Genomic DNA, 16,984 nt, shown 5'->3' with positions numbered 1-16,984 from the left:
ACATGGTTATGATAGTTCTCAGTGTAGTTATTTCTATAACTACACTCACCACTCTTTGTGGTGAGCTTCTTGAAGTGAGCTGGAAGTTCCAGCCCTCCTCTCATTGTCTCTGAGGATTGCTGCAAAAATGACTTGTTTTTCTTAAAACCCATAGATGAGTGAGACTATTCTGCGTCTCTCTCTCCTGAAAGGTTTGGCAGTCCAGATACTGCTCCAAAGCAGAGAAATGATGAGATGGTTACTCAGGCAAAAGTTCAAGTGGGGTTCTTTATTCTGGCTGGCCAGGGTTCAGTGCTTGTTCAGAACCGAACAGAGGCAAAGGACCACGTGGCGTTCTACGTTTGTTCTTATATACCATAAGAAGGGGGAGGGGGAAGGAAGGAGTAGTGACGACTTCCTTAAGGGTGGGACATCTGCCAAGGTAATAGAGTTATTGGTGGGGGCAGGGTAGTGATGACCTCCTTAAGGGCGGGAAATCCGCCAGGGTTGGTGGGGGTAGGGTAGTGATGACTTCCATTTTCACTTCTTATGACTTATTTCACTCAGCATGATAGATTCCATGTACATCCATGTATAGGAAAATTTCATGACTTCATCTCTCCTGACGGCTGCATAATATTCCATTGTGTATATATACCACAGTTTCTTTAACCATTCATCTGTTGAAGGGCATCTTGGTTGTTTCCAGAGTCTGGCTATTGTGAATAGTGCTGCAATAAATATAGGTGTGAGGAAGGGGTTTTTGTATTGTATTCTTGTGTTCCTAGGGTATATCCCTAGGAGTGGAATAGCTGGGTCGAATAGAAGCTCAATTTCCAATTTTTGGAGGAATCTCCATATCGCTTTCCATAGAGGTTGGACTAGACGGCATTCCCACCAGCAGTGGATAAGAGTTTCTTTTCTCTCCACATCCCCACCAGCACTGATTGTTCTCATTCTTTGTGATGTGTGCCAATCTCTGTGGTGTGAGATGGTATCTCATCTCATGGTTGTTTTGATTTGCATCTCCCTGATGATTAGTGATGAGGAGCATTTTTTCATTTGCCTTTTGGCCATTTGTATTTCTTTTCTATCAAAGTGTCTATTTCTTCTCCCCTTTTTTTGATGGGATTAGAAGTTTTTTTTCTTGTAAAGTTCTATCGGTGCCCTGTATATTTTGGATATTAGCCCCTTATCTGATGGGTATTGGGTGAACAATTTCTCCCACTCAGTGGGTGGCTCTTGTATTCTGGGCACTATTTCCTTTGAGGTGCAGAAGCTTCTCAGCTTAATGTATTCCGATCTGTTTATCTCTGCTTCCACTTGTTTGGAAAGTGCAGTTTCCTCCCTGAAGATGCCTTTAGTCTCAATGTCATGGAGTGTTTTACCTACGTGTTGTTCTATATACCTTATGGTATCAGGTCTGATATCAAGGTCATAAATTCAAGTTTTACAGCATTTCCTAATTTTCAAAATGTTGTGTTTCTTAATCAAAATGATTGCTTCTCAGCATAGCTCAGATGTTATCAGGTAGTCACATTTGAATGTGAGGTGTTCTCTTCTGTATCCTGCTTCGATCAGCATGTTATTTCTTTATAAAGAGCATTTTTGGATGCATTTTAATGGCTTACTAATACCTAGTGATATGAATTACTACCATTTATTTTCCAGTATATTTGCTAACACTTGAGAATAGTAACATTAAAAAAGTAACTGCATTCAGCTATGTGAAAATGGCTTTAATTTTTTATTCATTTGAGAATAGCTTTTCTTTTGTAAACTAAATATATCACTTAAGATCTTGTTCATATTCATATTCTTAACAACTACCCCTTCAATAACAAGATTAAACGCTTTATAGCATATGCCTTTATGAATGTTATTAAACTATTATTATTTTTTAAGATTATCCTTAAGTGCAGTTATGGCTTAAAGGCTTTTTCTCACCTTTTTCTTCTCTCAGGATAAATTCTTCACACAGAGTGTGATTTTTAGTATCAGCTAAGTAAAACTTCTCAAGAAGGAGAATTGCAGAAGATAAAACTTTGAGGCTTTTTTTAATTATCAAATATTTTAAGGACTCCTCATAAGTTTATTATGTTTGATTTGCATCATAAGAGCCAATAAACTATTTTCAGAAAAGTTATTTATAATAATATTATTGATTATAAAATTATATAATAAATCATTTTATTATTGAATAAATATTAAATAATAAAAATATAATACATGGGTCCGGAGAGATAGCACAGCGGTGTTTGCCTTGCAAGCAGCTGATACAGGACCAAAGGTGGTTGGTTCAAATCCCGGTGTCCCATATGGTCCCTGTGCCTGTCAGGAGCTATTTCTGAGCAGACAGCCAGGAGTAACCCCTGAGCACTGCCAGGTGTGGCCCAAAAACCAAAAAAAAAAACAAAACTTCATAATAAATACAATAAGTGGTATTATTTTCTCTATAAAACTGTCAAGTTCTTTACTAACTACACTCCTTCCCCATTTGCTTCTTTACCATGAGTGTCCATATTTTTGATTGCCGAAGACCCTCTGAGAATGTTCTTTATGACCTCATAGCCACCCCAAGTTTGACATCACAAAGATAATGTCCTCAAATATCTCCATATGCCTACCATGTTTGAAAACTAAGACCACAAACTGAGGTGTTTGAGTAAGACTTTGTCCTCTCCTAAATCTGAGTGAAGAAAGGAACGAGAGTGGATGCAAAAGAACTAAGTCTGAACTAAAACCACACTGAAATGCATTATGGCCATGAAAAGCATCAGATCCAAATCATCAAAAGAGGGAAGTAGAACTTCATATTGTGGGTTTTTTGTAAGTAGGTGCTACAGGTGTCTTGCGTCCCAAAAACTCTAGTGGGGGAAATATCCTTTACAAGAGGGAAGTGGGTGAAACACAAAATGACCGGTGGAAATATTTTTGAAGAAAATAATAACCACACAAAACGAATTGTATGGGGACCCCCATCTTCTGGCAGACATGAGACAAATTTAATCTTTCATGTTGGTAGTATATATACAGGGCAAAACCAGTTTTAGGCGTGAAAGGAATTTCCATGTTGACAAAAGGCATTAGTTCAAGAAAAACATTAACAGTAGGCCCTGATAGTATATACATGACAAAATGGCAGGCTAGGCTGGGTTTAAAAGGAAGATGTTATAACAAAAGATGAGAAACTTAGTTGACTGCAATTTGGGGTCTGGGCCCAGATGGCAGTCTCTGTAAGCTAGCAGTGAAGGTAGAACCTGAAACCAGGATAACAGGTTTTGCAAGCTAGCTGGCTGACTTGGCTTAAAGATGTAAATTTTTCTGACAAATAGAGAGGAAGCTTTTTCTTTGTAATCTTTGGTGCTGGAAGTTCTCTGTGCAAAAAAATTTGATTGAGGTCATATTTCAGTCTGTGATTTTACAAGGGAGAGATAGCTAAATGTGACAGAAATGTAATGTCAGTACCATGGCATGAATCTCAGAAATATTGCCAGTAATCCACGTAAGGGCAACGGACCTGCTGGACAAATATTTCAGGAAAATCTGAGGATACATCTGGTGGGCTTGCTGAATTCCCCTTAAATGGAGGTTCCTTAGGCATGGCATGACAAGTTGGTGTAAGATGAGAAGTTGATCCAGAATGGCATGATTTTTGGTAACTATTTTGTGGTTTTAATGTGCAATTAAATATAATTGGTAAATTTGGAGAGTTAGTATTGATTTTGCAGGGTCCGGAAAACCCTATCTCGAGCCCAGCAATGATGCAAGCAAGTTCTGTATAATATCTGACCGGTCAGAGGTCCGAAACGTACTCGTGGCCGAGTAGAAGTTTACGGACCCTGAAACCTTAAGCCAGTCTTTTTTTATACAGAATTTAGACAGATTAATTCATTCTTATCATCAAAGCACAATCTTAAAAGAAACAGGAATGAGCACTGACATAGGAGAGCTGCACCTGGGGTTGTGATATAAAGGTGATTTCAAATTTCAAGATTTTAGGGTGGGTGGGCCACACAGGAGCAGGAAGCAGGGAGGCCGGGGGGCAGGGTGGCAGCATCTTCAAATCTCAAGGGTGGGTGGGTCATACAGGAGCTCGAGGGCAGGTGGGTCATACAGGAACTCAAGGACGGGTCGGTCACACAGGGGATCGGAAAGCTGCGGGAAGCAGGGAGGCCGCAGGGAGGTTCTGTAACTTGGCAGATAAGAAATATATGCAGGCAGGCAGTTAGGTGAAATGAAACGGGAGAGAAAAACAACTTATGGCTGGAGTTTAATAAATTCATATCATATTTTAAGGCTTTCACTAAAAGTATGTTTTTCACTTCTTTCAATTTCAAAGACACTGATTTTTCAGTAACAATAAAAATGTCTAGATTATTTTGTTGAGGCTAATTTTTAAAAGTATGTGTAGTATTTTGCTCTATTTTGAAAGATGACTTTTCTTCAGGCATTGTTCAGTTAAAGTCCAGACTGCTAACTTTAAATATGCACTATTCTTGCAACTTCCCTTTTATATAGATTGTTTAGGAGACAGATGCTGATAAGTTTTTTGAATCTTTGATTATTGTTTCTTTGGGTCTTGATTTCAAAATCAATTTTCTATGTTCATATATACTCCTGTTTTGGCTTTTGGACCACACCTGGTAATGCTCATGGCTTATTCTAATATCTGTGCTCAAGGGAACATGGAGCAGTATTGGGAATGAGTTGGGGCCAGCTGCATGCAATGCAAACAACTTAACCACTTTACTTTCTGGCCCAATATCTCCCTCCATGACATTCCTGTATGCATTTGTGCTATAAATACTTGCATATTTAAACAACCTAATAATCATTGTAAAAATAATAAATATTATGTATTCATAATATTAATTAAAATAATAAATAGATTATCTAGAAAGTTAATTTCTTCTTAGATGAACTGACATTCTGATTGTTGATATATTAAGCTTATCAGTTATGCATTTTGTTTCATGTACTTTGAAACTTTTATATATTTATTAATTCTAGCAAGATAGTACCATTATTTTCTTCCTCCATCTGCTTTCAATTATGTTTTAAACCTATTTGCGGCCACCTTTATCACTGGCAGTTAGTTTTATAGTGATATTGAAACTATAGAGGCCGACATCAAAGTGATATTAATTAACCACAATTGTGTTAAGTTCAATATACATAAGCAAAATAAAAAGCAGGCAAATAAGCAATTTTGTTTACTACTTACTTGGAAGCCGACATCAGCATCCTAGCTCAGTAGGCATGGTTTACCTTCCAAAATAAAGGATCTCCTACCAAGATTGGCTTTCAGTGCTGAACCTCTTGGGTCTTTGTCTCAAGAGCTCTCATGGCCCCATGCCTTCCAGAGCTGGATTTCTACTGCTGTTATTGGCTGTGGGGTAGTCAGTGGACAGCCTTAGCCCTGATTTCTTTTTTTTTTTTTTTTTGTAGTTATTTTGTTTATTTATTTAAGAGGGGGTTGGGCCATACCCAGCAGCACTCAGGGGTTACTCCTGGCTCTGTACTCAGAAATCGCTCCTGGTAGGCTTGGTGGGGGGGGGGGGGTGGCATATGAGATGCCAGAGATTGTTTGTCCCAGATCTTCCATGTGCAAGGCAAATGCCCTCCTGCTGTGCTAACACTTCAGCCCCAGCCCTGCTTTCTTACTTACAGAATTTATTAAAAGTAAAAGTTCTTCAAAGTAAATCTCCACATTTCCAAATTGCACATATACTCTTGATTGGCTCTCATACAGTTTTGAAATAATAATAGGTATTCTTCTATATTTTTGCTTCAATATTAAAATAAGGAATATATTTTTGTGAAAATACAGTAAATATTTCTTAAGGTTATATTATCTGTCAGGCACTGTTGTAGGTGATAGGAAGATAATAATGAATAAAACAAAGTTTATGTTCTGATGAATTTTACCTATTGAAGCAAGATAAATGATATGGAAACAGAGTTACTATTTTTAATGAAGTTTTTATTTAAGAAACATGATAACAAGCATGATTGTAGTTGGGTTTCTACATGACATTCCTGTATGCATTTGTGCTATAAATACTTGCATATTTAAACAACCTAATAAATAAACAGAATACCTTCCTTCACCAGTGCAAAATTCCCACCACCACTGCCCTTTCCAACCCCTACCTGTATTCGAGACAGGCTTTCTACTTCTCTCACTAATTAACTTTGTCATGCTAGTTGTTAGTGTAGTTATTTCCCTAACTGCACTCACCACTCTTTGTGATGAGCTTCATATTGTGAGCTGGTCTTTCTGGCCCTCATCTCTATTGTCACGGCATTGTTACTATAATGTCTTTATTTTTTCTTAAAACCCATAGTTGAATGGAATTATTCTGTGTCTATCTCTTTCCCCCTGAATTAATTCATTCAGCATAATAGATTCCATGTACATACATGTATAGCAAAATTTCATGACTTACTTTCTCCTGACTGCTGCATAATATTCCATTGTGTATATGTACCACAGTTTCTTTAGCCATTCATCTGTTGAAGGGCATAGGTTGTTTCCAGAGTCAGGCTATTGTAAATAATGCTGCAATAAATATAGGTGTGAGGAAGGGATTTTTGAATAGTATTTTTGTGTTCCTAGAGTATATCCCTAGGAGTGGTATAATTGGATCATATGGAAGCTCAATTAAGAATTACTATTAACAAGGCATGAAATCATAGTCACTGACAAACCCAGATTACTAAGTACAAAGTGGGGCAGGAGAAAAAAACCCTTTCTTTATGGTACTGCAAATTCTCAGAGGATGTAGTTTTATCATTTTATAATTTTTTTGTTTAACATATAGAAGAATCTATTGTAAATCAAGAAAGAAGATGATGGTCCAGAGATAGAGGGCCAGAGGGCCAGAATATGGTAGGAAGCTTGCCACTTTTATTGGGGCTGTGCATTTAGGGCAGAGAAAGGACAACTCTGATAATGATAGTTGGAACTGATCACTCAGTACAATAACTGGGCATTGAATAGATATAAAGTGATAAGCCTGGTCCCCCTTCATTAACAATAGTGCAAACCAGTGTCTAAAAGGGAAAAAATAAAAAGAAAGTGGAGCAAAATGCCCACAACAGAGGCTGGGCAGGAGGGAAGGTGTAGGGGGAAACCAGGGAGATTGGTTGTGAAAATATTTATGGGTGAAAGGTGGAATACATTGTAAGACTGAAACTCAGTCATGAGAAATATTTTAATCATGTGGTTTAAATAAAAACGAATCTTACTACAAAATAAAGGAAGATGATCAAAATGTATTAGTTTTAATCAGATAGTCTCAAGAGAACACCAAATATAAGTATATGGAAAAGATATTTAATCCAACTATTAATTGACAAACAACAATAAGATTCTGGTTTCCTTTATTCTCATAGATCTGACCAAAACAATGATACTCACTTATGACTGGGGTTCTAAAACAGGTTTTCATACATTTAGTTTGATCATTTTTATTTTTGCTTTTTGGCCACACCCAGTGGCACTCAAGGGGTTACTTCTGGCTCTAAGCTCAAAAATTACTCCTGGTAGGTTCGGAACCATATGGGATGCTGGGGATTAATCCCGGATAGGCCACACACAAGGCAAATGCCCTACCTTCTGTGCTATTGCTCTGGCCCCTTATTTTTAAAGTGAGAAGGAAAAGGCTAGTTGTGATGTCTCTTATTGTTTTCTTTTTCCTACAATCTCAACATTGACTTTATATCAGAAGAACTGTAAACTATATATTTTATATAATTATATCTATTATTAGAGGCATCTGTTGGCCCATCAGATGATGGTTTTCTTTTGTGTTGACATGCAGGTATTCCATATGGCACAAGTGTGCAATGACACAAATAAGATGTCATTAATTAACCCACAAGGATTCAAGCTCAGCATCTACAAGCAAAACGTGGAACAGGCTATTAAGTCTTATGAAAGGTGAGTATTACTTCTTGTGGCTCTTTCATAAATGTGTCACTTAGTTTTTTGTTTTGTTTTAATATAATTTTTATTTTGATCATAATGGCTTACATAGTGTTGACAATAATATTTTAGGTACATATTTACATAAAATCAGGGGGGATTCCCATCACCAAATTGTCCTCCCTACACCTCCATTTCTGTCCTACCTCCCATTTCCTCTTCCCTCATCCCAGGTCGGCTTGAATATGTGGTCCCCTCTTTATCTAACCCACAACTTAGTAGTCTTGCACCTGTTTGGTCTTGGTGCCTCCCTTATTTCCCCCTCTAACTGGGAGGCAGGACTAGCTAGTTCAAGTTGTGTGGTTTTGTTTGAAGAAGAGAAAAGTAATAAACTGGGGTAAAAGTCTAATACGCCGAAAATGGGCGGAATCCTTCTAGAGGCTCTCATCATCGATTTTAGAGACAAAGGAGAAAAAGAAGCACTTAGTTTTTATCCTATTAATAATAGTCTCCTTTTTAGCTTAGTTTACTGTCTTTAAAATAATTCTTTTAAAACTTCACAAGGAATAGCAACAGTCACTGTCACAAACCTGGGCACTTCCCCATAATAAGTGCAATTTCTTGAAAATGTTCAACTGAATTTTAGACCATCTCCCTTTTTAAAATCTATAGATTTCCCATGTTACTATGAGATATAGAAAGCTTTCCTTTTATTAGAATGAATTTGGTCATTTGGACGTATAACATTCTATAATATGACTAATCAAATATAATAAACTCACGGAGATCATCTATTTATTATTTAAACAAAGTTTATATAAAATCAAGAAAATAAAAGATGAATACAATGAAAATATCTTCTAAGGAGTCCATGGTCAGATCTGAAATGAGGGCTGGGGAGACCTCTTTTCATAGAAAGGGCACCCAGCCTCACTTGTTTCTGTCTAGTCATCTCATCACCCACCATCTCCAGCTCTTAATTAATCCTTGGTGCACAGCATTTAATTAAACTTGGAGCACATCCAGCTTCTCTAAACAAGTTTGTTCTTGGTTCTGGAAGCTACACAGTGGGACTTAAGTTTACCACCATGTAAATGAAGTGAAAGAAGTACATAGAGGTTAGTGAATATAGCCCAGGGGTCAGAGAAATAATACAGTGGATAGGGAGCACAGTATGGAGTAAGTTCTGAGCACCACTGAGTATCCCCCGCAAAAGAAAGATGTGTCCTACACTGCACCTACATTTTGCTGTATGTCTAGTTTCAGTTTCTGCCAAATAAAGCACAGAACTCTGTCCTAAGTCTAGCTTCCCCACCTCATCCCCTCACATGTCTCTCCCAAAACTACTTCTACCACTCTGCATGAGTTTCTGTTGCTGCCTCCCTCAGTTTCTTTGTTTTTGTTTGTTTTTTTGTGTGTGTATTTATCTGTCTCTTTCCTTCAGAATTAAGGAGGCTGAGCTCTGTCCAGGCATGCTTCCATCTTCCTGGTCTGAGACTTGGCAAAGTACCTCTTCTCAACTTTCCTGCTTCTAGCAGTCCTGACCTTTCTCCCAGCTTTACGGTCTTCCTATTATGTTGCTGCCACAACTGACCACATTAGCCATATCCCTCCCTTGAGAGAGAACTTTGACTTTACCCTAGAGCCCTCTGTGCAAGGGCTCTCACAGATACTATTTCCCTTATTTCCCCTGCAAGGGTCTCAAGGATAGGCCTTGGCACACCCCTTCCTCCTCTTCTCAGCAATAGACTCTCTCTGTAGACATGATTGTTGGACTTTAACTTGAGTTCACTCTAATTGACTCATTAACTTTGTCAATTCAGTGATTCAAAAAATTATTATAGTTTATATTCTAATTGAATTTGCATGAATCAAATATTCAGGTTCTATAATGAACCTTTGTGTGGAAGACTAGTGTAGGATCCCATGAGAGGGCATTAGGATCAGACAGTGCTAGGTTTCTTTTTCGTTTATTTGTTTATTTGTTTCAGTTTTGGGCCACACCTGTCTATACTATGTGCTCAGGGATCACCTTTGATGGATTTTGGGGTACTGGGATCAAACTCTGGTCAGCCTTTTGCAAACTGAGCACCCTACCTACTGTGCTATCTCTCTGGCACCTGAGTTTCTTTATTTGCTCTGACCTCCATGGTAAATTTTGTGAGTTTTAGTTGTCTTATTTATAGAACTCACAGGATGGTGGTGACCATTCATCAAATGAAATACAAAGAGAAATTGATACTAATTGCTCCTATTCTCTGAACCTGATGATCCTAAAATGACATAGTGTGTGATAGTCATGTGGCTCTCCTCACTCTGTGTACCGGCCTAAGGCAGGAAGGAGCTAATAAGGACAAGGATAATCTCCTTTCCTCCTTCCTTTTCTATCTTGATGCCCTTGATATCATTTTCTTGCCAAATAGCAATGGCAAGTACATCCAGTACTATGTTGAATAGGAATGGTGAGAGAGGGCAGCCTTGTCTTGTACCAGATTTTAGAGGAAAGACTTTTAGTTTATCTCCATTGAGAATAATATTTACCATTGGCTGGTGGTAGATGGCCTTGACTATATTGAGAAAAGTTCCTTTCATTCCCATCTTGATGAGAGTTTTATTTTAATCAAGAATAGATTTGGACCTTATCAAATACTTCCTCTGCATCTATTAATATCTTCATATGATTTTTTCTTGATAAGGTGTATTATATTGATTGATTTACAGATGTTAAGCCATCCTTGATTCCTACTTGGTCATGGTGAATGACCTTCTTTGTCTGCATTTTGTTGAGGATCTTTGCATCTGTGTTCATAAGGGATATTGGTCTGTAATTTTCTTTTTTGGCAGCGTCTCTCTCTTGTTTGGGTATCAGGGTGATGTTAGCTTCATAAAAACTAATTGGAAGTATTCCTGATTCTTCAATTTTATGAAAGAGCCTGAAAGGGATTGGTAGTAGTTCCTCTTGTAAGATTTGAAATAATTCATTAGTAAATTCATCTGAGCCTGGGCTTTGTTTTGGGGAAGACTTTTCATTATCATTTTAATTTCCTCAATAGTTATGGGGCTGTTTAAATATGCTATATCATCCTTATTTAACCATGGAAGTTTATGAATTCAAGAATTTGTCCATTTCTTCCAGGTTCTCATGTTTTGTGGCATAATTTCTCAAAGTAGACTCTGATTACCCTTTGAATCTCTGCAATATCGGTAGTAATCTCCCCTTTTCATTTTTTAAAATAATATTTTATTTAAACACCTTGATTATAAACATGATTGTGATTGGGTTTCAGTCATGTAAGAGAATACCCCCCCCCCATCACCAGTGCAACATTCCCATCACCAATGTCCCAAATATCCCTCCTCCCCATCCACCCCCCGGCCTGTACTCTAGACAGGCTTTCTATTTCCCTCATACATTCTCATTGGTATAGCTGGATTGTATGGAAGCTCAATTTCCAGTTTTTGAAGGAATCTCCATATCGCTTTCCATAAAGATTGGACTAGACGGCATTCTCACCAGCAGTGGATAAGAGTTTCTTTCTCTCCACATCCCTCCTTTTTATTTCTAATCCTGTTTATCAAGTTTCTCTCTTTCCCTTTCTTTGTGAGTATTGCCAGTGGTTTATCAATCTTGTTTATTTTTTTTCAAAGAACCAACTTTTGCTTTCATTGATCTTTTAGATTGTTTTTTGGATTTCCGCTTTAATGATTTCTACTCTAAGGTTTGTTATTTCCTTCTGTCTACCTATTTTTGGTTCCATTTGTTGAGCATTTTCTAATTTTATAAGCTCTTTCCATCGTTGAGCAGTCCTTAAGCCAGATACAGTGTTGAGAATGAAGAGATGTCCCCATTCTGCAGACAGGGCACCTACTGTCTTAAAATCTCACAACTGGTACAAAGAAAGTTAAATGAGCTTTGAGCCCAGGAGAACAGATTTTAGTGAATGACTCCTCACAGCCTTGCCAAACCCCATTCTGTCAACTGATCAAAATCAGGTTGGGAGGCCAGGGCCAAATACTAACACTCATGCATGGTCTCCATACCTGTGTTGGTGCTGGGTGCAGTGGTTACTGTTATCACAAAGCCAGAGGCTTCTTTTAGAGATGCTGAGGGAGGCAAACATTTCTATTGGGTCTTGTTATACAAATGACAGTCTCATGGTCCATTGGTGACAAGCACCTGTGTTGGGCTCCTTTTGCAGTGCCCTTTAGAGGAGTCACCTTTGGCCATAAAGTAAAAGTACTGGGGGCTGGGTGGGGGAAAAAAAGTAAAAGTACTAAAGAATTATTGTTGATTTTTTTTAAAAACAGGCGATTGAATCAAATTGTTTGGCGAGCATTATCTCAAGAGGAAAAAGAAAAGTAAGTCACTCTTCCCTTTTTAAAAAAATGTGGTGCAATCTACATAAAGTATTGTTAACCAGGAGTCAGAGAGATAGTACAAGGGTTGCAACACTTACACACAGTGTACCCAGGTTTTATCCTTGGAAGTGCATAGGGCCCCTCGAGGATTACTAGGTGTACACCCTGAACACAGAACCAGATGTAAGCCCTGATCACAGTCTGGTACGACCCCAAAATAAACACAAAAACATATAGTAAACTGCTTTAATGTCTGTAATTCTGTAGCAAGAGTATTCAAATGGTTCTAAAAACTTCCATTTTCCTTTAGTTTCAAAACTTTTCATCTCCTCAGAAAACATGAATTTATTCTAAGTTGCATCATGTAACATGTATCATGTATTATTTCTCCAGTGCTGTATTATGATTTATCATACATACAGATCAGTCTGTTTATGTGTATTTTATACATATATCATAGTTACACTGATGAGCATTCTGTTTGCTTTTGCCTTTTGGTTATTCTGAATATTACTGGTATATACATTCATATAAAAGGTTTATGTGGATATGATTTTTCTTGATTATATACCTAGAAGTAGATTTTATAGTTATAGGGAAATTTTGTATTTAACTTTTTGGAGAAGCTTAAAAGTTTTTGCCACTTTACATGCCATCAGCAATATACAAAGGTTCTTGTTTCTTCATAGCCTTGTATGTGTGCTCCACAATTTTCATTGAGATACTGTGATTTACAATATTATTAATGATAATTTTATGCATATATCATTCCAACTCCATACCACCACCAGTGTCCACTTTCATTTAATAATGCCATAAGATAATCTCTCATTTCTTCCCAAAGTAAATTCAGTTCTGTCCACTAACCTCTCAGATTGCCTTAGCCATTTGCTGTTCCCTTACTTTGTTCCTTGTTTGCATATGAAAAAATGATTTATTTTGTCTTTGTCCCTCTCCTCTGTCTTACTTCACTCAACATCATACAGCAAGTATCATGATTTCATTTTTTTTTAAAACTGAGTAGTATTTCCATTGTGTATTCAGTCACCTGTTCTAGTATATTTAGTTTAATTTTTAGAAGTTGGCTACTATGAATTGTGCTTTAATGAAAATGGTGGAATTGCTGGGTCATATGGAAGCTTAATTCTGATTTTTCTGAAGAAAAAAAAAAGTCTATATTGTTCTCTCAAAAAGTTGTCAGTCAACATTCCCAACAGCAGTGAATCTGGGTTCCTTATTTTTCTCCCGTATGCACACCAATACTAGTTGTTTTTGTTCATCATGATGAATTTCAGTCTAATTGGTGCTAGATGATATATATTGGTGTTTTGATTTGCATTTCCCCAATGATAGTCAATGCAAATCATTTACTATCTTTTGGTAATCTGTATGCCTTCTTTGAAATAGATTTCTTTTCATCTCTTCCTCCCATTTGTCTGGGTTGGTTGTTATGTTTTGTTTGTGTAGTGCTCTTTATATCTTGATATCAAACCTTAATTCAATGAACGGTGGAAAAATATCCTATATCAGTCTATAGGGTGTCTTTTTGTTCTGGCCATCATTTCCTTATCAGTAAGAAGTTTATTCATTTAATATTGTCGCATTTGTTTGTTTCTAATTTCTTAGCCAGTGGTTCTGATTCATTGAATGCTTATCTTCAATGTTATGCCTTTGTTTTTCCCAATGTAACTTATGGGCTCAGGTCTAATATCAAGGTTTTTAATTCATTTTGATTTGACTTTAGTGCATGGTGTTGGAAAGGGATCTGAATTCATTTTTTGGCAAACGACTGACTAATCTTCCTATCACTATTTCTTGAAGAGGCTTTCCTTGTTCCATTTAATATATTTTTACTCCTTTATCAAAGGAGTATATGCTTATGCCTGGGTATCTATCTGTGGACTTTCAATTCTATTCCATTTGTCTGAAATTGTACCATTATTTCCACTTTTTATTGCTACAGCTTTATAGTATAGTTTGAAGTGTGAGAAAGACACTTTCCTTTTTTTATCCTTATTTTGGCTATTCAGGATAAGGAGGGATATTGTTCCATATAAGCTTTATGATTTTTAAAATGGTATAGATATTTTTAGAGATTATACTGATTCTGTATCATATTTTGGACAAGGTTGTCATTTTGTAGTATTAACTCTTTTAATAAGTAAACAAGGAATATATTTTTATTCACTCTTTTATTATTATTTTTTAGTTTTATAGTTTTCTCTATATAGAACATTTTCTTATTTTGTTAAGCTGATTCCCAGGTACTTGATTTTTCTGAGACACAATTTTGAATGGTATTGATTTTGTAATTTTCTCTTTTCTATTAACATTATCTCTGTATATTTATTTTTGTAGCCTGCTACTTACCTGTACAAGTTTATTATTTCTAGGAGCTGTGTTGTGGAGTCTGGGATTTTCTAAGTATAGTAACATGTCTTCTACATATATTAGAATTTAATTTCCTTTTTTCTGATATGATACACTTAATATTGCTTTCTTACCTAATTGTTGTGTCAAGGACTTCCAATATCATATTGAATAGTAGTGGTGAAACTGGGCAAGCTTGTTTCATGAATAATTATAGAGGAAAGACTTTTTTTTTACCATGGAATATGTTTGCTGTGAGTTTGTGGTAAATGGTTTCAATTATGTTGAGGAAATTTTTTGTCAACCTTCATTGAGAATCTTTATCATGAATGCATATTGTATTATGCCAAATGCTTGCTCAGAAGTTAGAATATGACCATATCATTTTTACTTGATATTGTGTGTTAAGTTGGTTGTCATGTATCTATTAAACCATCTTTGCCTCTCCAGGATGATTCCTATTTGTGGTAGAAGACCTTGATGTATTGTTGGAATCAGTTTGCTAATATTTTGTTGAGAATCTTTTATCCATGTTCATCAGAGATAATAGATCTATAGTTTTCTTTTATTGTAGTGTCTTTGTCTGCTTTTGCAAGGTAATGTTTGCCTCATACAAACTATTTGGGAGATTTTATATTTCTTCAATTTTCTAAAAGAGCCCAGAGAGAACTAGTAGTAGTTTTTCTTTAAGGTTTTTCTTTAAAGGTTTGTAAGACTTCACCAGTAAACCAATCTGGGCCTGGTATTTTGTTTTGTTTTGTGGGGGAGACTTTTGATCACCATTTTTATTTCTTCAAGAATAATTGGTCTCTTTAGGTGCTCTGTTTCCTCTTTGCAGTGTTCTATATACACTGTAGCCATATCCTCATTCTCATTTGTTTCAAGGAACTTTTAGTTTACTTTCTAATTTCTCCTCTTACACTTTGTATTTTCAGTAGTGAATTGTTCAATTTCCAAGTATTCCAGATTTTTCCTTATTTATGTTTTTGATTGATTTCATTCTCAACATATCATGGTCTGAAAGGACTGTTGATTAAATTTCTATCCTCTTGATTTTATTGAGGCATGGTTTGTGACCCAATATGTGATCTGTCTTGAAGAATGTCCTATATTCAGTTGAGAGGAATTTGTATTCAAGGAACCAGAGAGACAGCAAGGAGGTAATGCATTTGCCTTGCATGCAGAAGGATGGTGGTTTGAATCCCGGCATTCCATATAGTCCCCCGAGTCTGCCAGGAGCAATTTCTGAACATAGAGCCAGGAGTAACCCCTTCATGCTGCCGGTTGTGACCCAAAAACCAAAAACCAAAAAAAAAGAATTTGTATTCAAATTTTGGGGGATATTATGCCTGTAAATATCTGGTAAATTAATTTCTTCCTTCAAAGCCAGTGCTTCCTTTTTTATTTTTACTTTAGTTGCATTGTTGATGGTCCCTCATTTAGTGCATAAATGTTTAGAATTGTGAGCTCTTCATGATATATGTTTTTTGATCATTAGAAATGATTTTTAAAATTTGAAGTTTATATTGTCTAATGTAAATATACCCTAGCCTTTTAAAAATGATTGCCCAAATTTTGGTGCTTGGTGTCTAATTTTATAGCACTATGAACAACAACAAGAAAATACTTAATATTATTTCAAGTTAATTAAGTATTTATATATATTTTGCATATCAGTCTCTGGTCTATCCTTGAAACATTTAAAAAACAGTAAATTCAGCTTTCTTGAGTCAACATGTACAATAAATATCTATTAACACAATTCTCATTAGTCATGTAAGACTAATTTCTTTATTCTGTTTCGTAGTTCAGTCCATTGTTGTAAGTGAAATGTTAAAAAAAAAGTTCCTACTACTAATACTGGATGATCTTACTCATCTGTGGTATATAAAGAAATAAAACAAGGGTTTGGACAGTATTAAAAAATAACAACCCCTTGACTTTTGAGCACAAAATTGAAATTATTAAGCAATGGAGGTGGGTGAAAGAGGTGAAGTCAGACTACAAGTAACACAGAAATTGTGAAAGAGTGTTTGGGCACTGGTATTGGTGAAGATGTAATAGCCTTGTATAACAAAGCCATAAAAGTTACACTATTGTAACCATGCTACCTTAAACATAATTTTGAAAATTCTTTACTATTATTTGTTAGGGTCCAGAAATTGAAGGACAAGACCACACAAATTTGAACAAAGTTTAAACTTTATTCTGCCTGCCAACGACTCCTAACTGACTGGCCAGGGTTCTCTCCCATGAGGGATAAAAGAACTCTGCCCAAGGTCGTGAATGGGATTATATAGGATAAGGATATAGGGAAGATCTAGCTTTCTGATGACCCTTAAA

The 16,984-nt window shown here is 36.3% G+C and overlaps 1 protein-coding gene across 1 annotated transcript in view; it reads left to right on the top strand.

Annotated features, from left to right (window-relative positions):
• VWA3B (von Willebrand factor A domain containing 3B) overlaps positions 1 to 16,984 on the top strand; it is a 240,712-nt gene that overhangs the window by 168,780 nt on the left and 54,948 nt on the right. Inside the window, exons 20-21 of the mRNA XM_049784589.1 lie at positions 7,809 to 7,927; positions 12,221 to 12,271. Of these exons, the coding sequence (XP_049640546.1) occupies positions 7,809 to 7,927; positions 12,221 to 12,271 (170 nt within the window). The remainder of the gene's footprint in view (positions 1 to 7,808; positions 7,928 to 12,220; positions 12,272 to 16,984) is intronic.

The sequence above is a fragment of the Suncus etruscus genome, chromosome 12, assembly GCF_024139225.1.
Source record: "Suncus etruscus isolate mSunEtr1 chromosome 12, mSunEtr1.pri.cur, whole genome shotgun sequence".
Taxonomy (NCBI): domain Eukaryota; kingdom Metazoa; phylum Chordata; class Mammalia; order Eulipotyphla; family Soricidae; genus Suncus; species Suncus etruscus.
The sequence above is the reverse complement of the archived record's forward strand: the minus strand, read 5'-3'. Positions and strand labels throughout refer to the sequence as shown.